Genomic DNA, 9,827 nt, shown 5'->3' on the forward strand with positions numbered 1-9,827 from the left:
CACCTTTTTTATTTCACCCAAAATAGGGATGACAGGCTGAAAGTGGTCAAACGCATAGCAATCAACAGACCCACAATAGCTGTGCTACACTTTATATTAGACACTGTGAACTGATATAATCCTGGGTTGTTGTTCAGTGTTCAGCACAGAAGCTTCAATTACAAAAATCATATATTGTGACTGAAAAAACAGTAGCATTCAGCCGGCTGTGACATAGCCATTTAAAAGCCCCAGCATCCGTATTGTGGGGAACGGTTTTGTTGAACACGTGGCATGCAGCGAGACGTGGTGTGAGCATGTCGATCTGCTATTTCCTGCGAAAGCTTGCACAATGTATTCGCCTTTGTTGTCAAAGCATACAACAACCTGATTAAGGTGCCCATTAAGGTGTACATTAAAATGTACGTTGAAATCATATTGTATGTTCAGAAAAACAGAAAAGACACTATTGTAGAGACCCATGTCCCTGCATAGGTCTGAAATGACCATGTGCTGTTGGCAAGGAATAGGCTGAACTGCATCATCTCAACAAAAGAAACCAGGAGAAAATGAATAGTGGAACGGATGTATTTTTTATTTCAGTGGCAAAGTAAAGTGAACATTTGCGTCAACATTTAGTAGTAAGAGTCCATGATGCGCCTCATGCTCATGAACCTCATGTTCTGGCCCTGGCCCTGGCCCATTCCCATCTGGTTGAAGTTCCTGTACTCGCCAGGCCTCATGTACCAGTGCCTGCCTCTGTACTGGGGCTGCTCGTACATCAGCCAGTTGCCGTCCATCACGTTGCAGGACATGCAGTTGCTCATCTGGTAACGGTCCATGCAGTTGTCACAGTCATCCATCATCTCGTGCATCTGTCCGCCGAAGTTCTCCCTCTCGTAGATCCTCATCCTGTAGTTTCCCCTGTGCTGTAAAATGAAGAATATCTCATTTAGGAGTTTGTATATGACTATAGACTCAGGGTATTCATGGATGAATGAATGGATTAGAAGTCATTAAACAAATCAGAACGGTATTAAGCTTACCATGGGGATGTTACGGCAGGACCTGATGCAGTCTCTCCATCCAAACATGCTCATGTAGTCGGAGTACTCTCCCCTCCTCATGAAGTGCTGGTTTCCCATGTAGTTGGGGCGGTCGTAGGCCATGAAGCAGCCGCTCTCCACCCTGCAGGAGTGGCACCTGCTCAGGTAGGAGGAGAAGTCAGAGCAGTCGCTCATGCACTCATAGGAACGACCCTGGAAGTTCCTATCCTCGTAGAAGGTGATCTGAAAAAGAACACATTTGTCAACAGCATTCATAATGGCCATATTTAGAAAGAATTATAGACATGGATAAAAGTATTAAGTGAATCGTTCAAAAAGCAGTACCTTGCCCATCATGTTCATTCCGGAGGACATATTTGTTGCAGTTGAGCTGTTGCTGTACCTGAACTGTATTCCTACCTGGTTAACCTCTTCCTTTTATACCTGACAGAACCCAAAGAGCGTGTGGCCTCTCTGTGAGAATCTCTTAGTCAGCAACATGCTATAGTGGCCTATAGAGTACCAAGGTTACGTCCTTTAGAAAGGCCCTTTCTCTTGACACAGAAAGGCTTTTCAACACTAATATTTCTGTAGGCGTGTCTATGTTGAAATGGAAAAGTGTATTCCTTTCAAAGCAACACGCACGCACACACACACACACACACGACCTCACCCTTAGTACACGCATCTGCCTGGGTGACAGCAGACTGCTAGGCGAATTGATTGATTGATTGAAATATTTGTAAATAACAGTTTGCAGAATTACAGTACATTTCAAACACAACTCAATACAAAGACTGTTAACTGTGAGTGGACGACCCAATAAAGCATTACACTTGTTTACAAGAGGGTCCACCATGTTCAAATCATCAAAACATTTAAGAGACGTACAAATAGACACTTCTATATAGCCAAAGAACAGAACAGGAATTCATCATAAAGGAGGTAAAACAGGGAAAAGGAACATATACAGTGAGGGGAAAAAGGGGTGGGTGGTGGGGGGAGGGGATTCAGATTCTACGGGGGCCTGTTTCGAATTGCAGCCGTCTGTAGGTGCCTTTTGAGAGCGGTTTTGAAGGAGTCAAGGGATTCGCATGTCTTAATGACTGTTGGTATGGCGTTCCACATTTTGGTGGCATAGGAGCGGAAATAATGTAGTCCCTTGTAGGTGCCGAATCTGGGTTACACATGTTGCGCTGGTGCTTTGGCATGGGGGTCAGATCAACATAATAGAATGAATTCAGTACTGGCCATATAGCGTGTCTAGTGTACAGGGTTTGATGAGGTCAGATCAACATAGGGAATGTCAGAACAGGTCAGCTCCATATATGGAGATCTAAAGGTGGCAGATGAGGGCCCAGGTAAGTACATTTTTATTTATAGGTAGGGCCAGGCCAGGGTTTGATGAGGCCTGGCGGCTCTGGCCATATATGGAGCATGTTTTGAGTGTACAGGGTTTGATGAGGTCATATCAACTTATAGAATGTGAGAACAGGTCAGCTCCATATATGGAGATCTTAGGGTGGCAGATGAGGGCCCAGGTAAGTACATTTTTATTTATATATTTATTTAATTTTCAGTCCTGTTGAGAACTCTTTTTCGCCGGCTGCCGGGCGCGGCTGCACTAATAGAGTTTGATGGTCAGGTATCAGTCAAAAAGGGAGACATCGAAGAGGAAGGACGGTGGGGAGGATCAACATAATGGAATGTCGGAAAAGGTCAGCTCAGCTCCATATATGGAGATCTAAGGGTTTGAGGTCAGATGTGGAGTTGTGGAGTTGCTGGCCGGCTCCATATACAGATCTAGGTGATGATCCAGTCTTCTCCATGTATGGCTATCCAGGGTTTGATGAGGTAGGTTTTCATACTGGCAGGTTTTCATAGTAATCTGGGTGTCATGGTCCGGCTCTCTTCCTGAAGAAGATCCCAGTGATCGAAACGTTAAATTAATTAACCAGTGGAGCTGAGTTTTCCCTAAACTTCTTTGCCTTTTTTTGAGCACTTACCTCCGCTCCAATACGCAGCTATGTGTGTCTGTCTGTATGTCTGTCTCTGTGTCTGTCTGCATGTCTGAAAGCTGCAACACCTAAAGTGGCCAGTAGAGGACAGCACAGAGTAAAGTGGCACAGAGTACACTACAGTACGAGCCCTGGGCCGTTCCTGGGGCTCTGGATGTTCCAGGGACCCCGCCACACGGTAACTGTCATTTCTCGACCTTGTCAGATGACAAAATAACATAACCTTGATCCACAACAGTAATGGGTATAAACTTTATACCCTAACTTGTCCATTCCACCGCGGGCCGTCAGAATTATGCTTCCATTGTAGCCTTGCAGTGCGTTGACTGTCGGAGATATCAAATAATTAAATACACGCTGTATGGTTTCTTTGATTTGGGCGTCAGCTGACAAAATAACATAACCTTCAGCAACATTCCCAAACAGATGTACAGTATGCTCTGCTCTCTACCTGTCCTCAAACGAGCATGACAGTGTAATCAAAGCGCGGCTATCAGATCAGAACACCCGAACATTTTCTAACAACGAATAATAATAATAATACCACCGTCGATCCAGAGCCATATAGAGTAGAAGAATTGTGACAAGTCAAAGATATTAGAGAGATGGAAGATAGTGTACAGTATACACACCAGCGTCACTGACAAGCAAACTTACGAACTACAGACTGGCAGCCAAGTAGCCTAGCATCCTACTAGCCTACATGTAGGCAGCAAGATGGCGCCCAAATAAACCAAAATCCTACCGTGTCACTATGCCCTCCCCCTATAGACAGGGCAAACCCTATAACTATTCGATAAAAGGGTGTACCAAACCTTTCTCAGTTGATCCTTAGGCCTATGTATCTTTTCCTGTAGAATCCATTTCTGCAATGTACATTTTTTGTATTGTGCATAATTAATGAAATAATTAGCATATTTGACACATGGGCGGAAATAACAGGGAAAACCCTATAACACTTTGATACAAGGCTTTACCAAACTTTTCTCAGTTGATCTTTATGAATTTCTCCTGTGGAATGCACTTCTGCAATGCACATTTGTGTATTGTGCATAATTAATGAGACATTTGCATATTTGACACATAATTTGATAAGCTGTGTATGGATAATTTGGCAGTAGGCTGACAGAATTGTCTTTAGGCCACAACATATTCACATTTTATCAGATATAACATTATTTGTATATACAATTGTGTTTTTAGATGAGATTTGCACATGCAGTAATTATGCAAACGAGTAATTATATACTATACTATAGTGTAGTGTAGATGTATGAGTTATTTTTTTATGATTTCTATGCAACCACCATGAAGCAGATACAAGAGTTGTTCGGCATGCATCGTTATCTGACAGACCTGTAGTGGTTGTTACAAGGGACAATGTGATTTTTGTATTGCTACATCTGTAGTTTATGAAATGATGTGATAGCAATGTCAAAATGGCAGCTGATTACTTGTTTTCGGCCATTATATCTGATATATGAAAGAATTGGTATATTATATAGTGAATGGAAAACACCAAATGACGTCTATAGATGTCAATGGCTGTCTGTAATGACTAGAAACTAGTCATTGAGGAGCTAGTTTCAAAAAGGTCTCATCAGCCCAGCCCTGCATTACAAACCTGTGAACACTTCTCCAATCTACTCATGCTCCCTGTAAATACTGGACTCATTGCAGACTGCACACACACACACACACACACACACACACACACACACACACACACACACACACACACACACACACACACACACACACACACACACACACACACACACACACACACACACACACACACACACACACACACACACTGTCAGAACATAAGTCATTGTCCCGTGCTCAACTTTGGTGTTGTTCCTGTGATCTACCTAGAAATTCTGCGGTTTGCTGTTTTGTACTTCTGTAAGGTTTTGCCATTTTCTGGACTTCTTGTTCATTGCCTTTGTGCTCTGATTAGTTTTGCCTTTTGCACTTCCTTATTTTCTGCTTTGTACTTTCCTGAGTTATTGCTTGCAACTACTCATTTTGATTGTAAGCTAATAAGCTGCTTTTTGCTTAAAAATCAGTAAATAAATCAGTTATTTTGAAAATGTCTTGCCTAATTATTCAGACAACCCCAGAAAATCCACTCTCTCTATAGGTTGTCCTCAGACAAGCTCGTCATCGTCCGGTCATTCTGGTTCTCCATACATCTGGTCAGCTCGTCGGTGCTTTGCACCATTCAGTTCACACGGGTGTGATTTTAAATAAAAAATAAGGGAACCCATAACAATGTGTCCACGACCCACACATGGGTTCCATTAACCCAGTGTTTGGGAACCAGTGATAACTGGTACTGGTACTAATTAGCGTTCAGCCGGAGGCCAGCCTTGGCACACTTTGATTGTCTCTACCAGGCCGAAGGCATGGGGAGAACGATGGATGAACGATGAACCTCTGCCCCAAATTTTTAAGAACAGCCTGTTATAGCCGATCTGCGTGAAACGTTGCATGCACACTCACTGGAGGCCAAGGACAGACCTTCACATCTGCCTTTTATAGCGCCACCAGGAGGCCGACATTTGTAAAACACATTTTTTGTTATTACAAATCATTACACAGTATCTCTATAGTCATGTACTCAAGACCGATCTGTCCGATATTTCATATTCCATCCTAATTGCTAAAATACAGCCCCAAGCCTCAAATCATGAACGCAGCATGCAATTTATGTGCAATCTTTTGCACACTTTCCTACTAGGCTGAGGAATATATCCCACCCTTTTCACATTGGCCTGTTATAGCGCCACCAACAGGTGGATTTTTGCAAAACACATTTTTGGAACAAAATGCCTCAAATCATCCAATTGGCATCAAAGGCGTAAGAAGAAATGGCACCCTTTTCACATTGGCCTATTATAGCGCCACCAGGAGGCCACAACCTGACCTGGCCTGAGACCTGTGCCCCGAGGGGCACAGAGTGGAACTTTCTAGTTCCACTCTGTTCAGGAGCTCCTGAGCTTGTTCCACATGGTCGGGGGGGGGCAGGCTGATGTCCGTGTAGTCCAGGTCTGTCAGGACTGTGGGGTGTCGTCTCGACTTCCTTGGAGTTAGGGTGAAGCCAAGATCCTGCTCTCGTCCAGGACTATGACGAAAAGGATAGGACGCTAGGGTGTCCCTTGCAGTACCCCATAGCCAAGATGTCAAACTCCACTGTTGCTAATCTGGGGTCACCACCTTGGCCCTTGTTCCTGCATACATGTTGTCTCTATTGCCCGGAGTAAGTTGGGAGGGACACCGACACCGTACTGTAGGCCTTAAGGATCATTGTGCCTCTGTGGATTTAATCAAATGCCTTTTTGAAGTTGATAAAGCACAACACGGCAGTCTAGGTTATTCCTTTTAACCTTCCTCCCTGCACTCCTCAACTCCTCCACTGAATTTTCAAAGTTCAGGTGTTTAAGGTACACTTGACTTGAGGTCAGAAAAACTAAACAAATAAATAAGGATGTCACCAAGACCTAAGACATTTAAATGTTCTCCAATTATGACATGCCCAAAATAAGGTTGACATGCTGAAAGTGGTCAAATACATAGCTGGGCTACACTTTATATTAGACACTGTGCACTGGTATAGTCCTGCTGTATAATTCACAGCACAGAAGCTTCAATTACAAAACAATATCATAAATTGTTTGTGACTGCAAAAATCCACAGTAGCATTCAGACTGCCGTGACATAACCACCAGTTTGGCTTTGTAGTGTATTGTATTTATTTTTTGTCTAGTTTTGTTTCATTTGTTGTCTTAATTGTTTGTACAGTATGATTATTTTATTTACATTCTCAAGCATTCTATTTCCTAAAACTGAAAAAAGCAATAAAATATGGAAAAAAGCCCCAGCATACGCATTGTGGGGAACAACATGTCACAACATGTCGCATGCAGCGAGATATGGTGTGAGCATGTCGATCTGCTATTAGTGTATTCGCCTTTGTTGACAAAGCATTCAAACAACCTGATTAAGGTGCGTTGTACATTAAAATGTACAACGTTGAAATCATATTTTATGTTCAGAAAACAGAAAAGACACTAGTGTAGAGCCCCATGTCCCTGCGTATGGACTAGTAGGTTCATGTCTGAAATGAGTAATGACCATGTGCTAGGAATGGGCTGAACTGCATTATCTCAACAAAATAAACTAGGAGAAAATGAATAGTGGAACGGATGTGTTTTTATTTCAGTGGCAAAGTAAAGTGAACATTTGCGTCAACATTTAGTAGTAAGAATCCATGATGCGCCTCATGCTCATGAACCTCATGTTCTGGCCCTGGCCCTGGCCCATTCCCATCTGGTTGAAGTTCCTGTACTCGCCAGGCCTCATGTACCAGTGCCTGCCTCTGTACTGGGGCTGCTCGTACATCAGCCAGTTGCCGTCCATCACGTTGCAGGACATGCAGTTGTTCATCTGGTAACGGTCCATGATGTTGTCACAGTCATCCATCATCTCGTGCATCTGTCCGCCGAAGTTCTCCCTCTCGTAGATCCTCATCCTGTAGTTTCCCCTGTGCTGTAAAATGAAGAATATCTCATTTAGGAGTTTGCATATGACTATAGACTCAGGGTATTCAAGGATGAATTAATGGATTAGAAGTCATTGAACGAATAAGAACGGTATTAAGCTTACCATGGGGATGTTACGGCAGGACCTGATGCAGTCTCTCCATCCAAACATGCTCATGTAGTCAGCATAATCTCCCCTCCTCATGAAGTGCTGGTTTCCCATGTAGTTGGGGCGGTCGTAGGCCATGAAGCAGCCGCTCTCCACCCTGCAGGAGTGGCACCTGCTCAGGTAGGAGGAGAAGTCAGAGCAGTCGCTCATGCACTCATAGGAACGACCCTGGAAGTTCCTATCCTCGTAGAAGGTGATCTGAAAAAGAACACATAATTTGTCAACACCATTCATGATTCATAATATTTAGAAAAGTATTGGATAAAAGTATTAAGTGAATCGTTCAAAAAGCAGTACCTTGCCCATCATGTTCATTCCGCCGGAGGACATATTAGCAGTTGACTGTTGCTGTGCTGTGAACTGTATTCCTACCTGGTTAACCCCTTCCTTTTATACCTGACAGAACCCAAAGAGCGTGTGGCCTCTCTGTGAGAATCTCTTAGTCAGCAACATGCTATAGTGGCCTATAGAGTACCAAGGTTACGTCCTTTAGAAAGGCCCTTTCTCTTGACACAGAAAGGCTTTTCAACACTATAATATTCTGTATAGGCATGTCCATGTTGAAATGGAAAAGTGTATTCATTTCAAAACAACACACACACACGTGCGTACACACACACGCACACCCGCCCGCACAATACAATAATACTTTATTGTCATCTCACACTAAAATTTGTCCCAGCAGATGCATGTGTGAAACACATAATACACTAGTAAGACGCCTGGGGTGAGGGCGCGTGCACTGGCGGCAATATATGGAGCGTATCTTGAGTGTACAGGGTGTGATGTATGATCTAATGACTTTCTGATATGAACAATAAGGCCATCACACGACTAGCACTCTCAATATCAAATTACACTGATCATCCTCTGTATCGCTTCTTTAACCTCATGCCATCTGGACAAAGATACAGAACATTGCCATGGAAAAAGGTCCGTTTTAGTAGGAGTAGGAGTTTTGTCCCCTCAGCCATCGCGGCATTAAACAAACTGCCCCGCCGATAGGATGGTTCTGTGCACAGTGGGGACCCCATGTTTTGTTTTTGTATTGTCTTGGTGTTATGTGCTCTGTGTTGTTTTTGATGTGGGTGTTGAACAGATTGTGAGTCTTCACAATCTGTTCAACACCCACATCAAAAACAACACAGGGGAAATAAAGATTATTATTATTATTATGATGTGTGTAGTGGCTAATCAACACCAACAATAAAACTTTAAAAGCCACTAAATGCACCGGGCAGCGAATCTTACGCAGTTGCAGGAATAACACCAATGTCCAGTCAGGGGCAGCCACATTTGATGTTGTTTTTATTTGCTCTAATCCAGACAGACATAGGGTAGGATACAATACTACTAGCTGCTGCTGGTAAAAAACCGTGTGCCTTCCCAGTGCTCTCTGACTCCCTGAGTGCTCTCTTAATTAAATAGACTCAGCTGTGAACTGCCCATCACCTTCAAAATAAAAGCTTTAGCTGCAACAGAAATAATGGCTGTAAACAAACCAATTAAGCAAAGTAAATTAAACTAAAAATAAGAAATGCATTACATATATAACAGAAATACTGAAATAGCAAATCACTGAATATAGCTCCCACAATGTGGTCAGATCAAGATATGGAATGTCTGAACAGGTCAGCTCCATATATGGAGCAGCGGGGGCAGTGTATTGCATATACAGGGTTGATGGAGAGATGAGGGCCCAGGTCTTGTGTGTTAGTTCATAGTGTGGAGGTTGTGCGGCTGTTACGAAACGCTCTCCACATTGGGACCGACCTCGAGATTACATTACCTGAATAGTGAATACCCATACTGTATACTGTATGAGCAGATCAACGCTGACGTCATCATTTGGATCAGGTGGGAATTACTAAGACATCACTCTGACAGTATCTGGATCATTTTCAAACGATTGCTATGGCGCCCCTTTGGCCAATTGGATTAAGACAAAGGTTATTTGGCATGACCCTCTACCAAATGCATGTCTCTCTGTGTGTGTACGTCTGTAATCCGCGTAACTCGAGAACCGTTCACCCCACCCCACTCGCCTGGTGTCAAGTCTGTCGGATCG

The 9,827-nt window shown here is 43.2% G+C and overlaps 1 protein-coding gene across 3 annotated transcripts; it reads right to left on the bottom strand.

Moving 5' to 3' along the window:
• Window positions 1-614: 614 nt before the first annotated feature.
• Window positions 615-8,089, bottom strand: LOC310866641 (gamma-crystallin M2-like; the record flags this gene model as incomplete). 3 transcript variants are annotated; one of them, XM_083776328.1, is made up of 3 exons in its annotated part: window positions 615-908; window positions 1,026-1,268; window positions 8,057-8,089. In XM_083776328.1, 3 exons carry the CDS (start codon window positions 8,087-8,089, stop codon window positions 615-617), a joined length of 570 nt encoding a protein of 189 aa, XP_083632454.1. The 3 variants fall into 3 exon arrangements, with proteins under 3 accessions (XP_083632454.1, XP_083632456.1, XP_083632455.1); XM_083776330.1 differs by lacking the exon at window positions 8,057-8,089 and adding an exon at window positions 1,371-1,391; XM_083776329.1 differs by lacking the exons at window positions 615-908; window positions 1,026-1,268 and adding exons at window positions 7,304-7,597; window positions 7,715-7,957.
• Window positions 8,090-9,827: the final 1,738 nt, after the last annotated feature.

Source organism: Protomyctophum parallelum (genome assembly GCF_964188405.1).
Source record: "Protomyctophum parallelum genome assembly, chromosome: 11".
Lineage (NCBI taxonomy): Eukaryota > Metazoa > Chordata > Actinopteri > Myctophiformes > Myctophidae > Protomyctophum > Protomyctophum parallelum.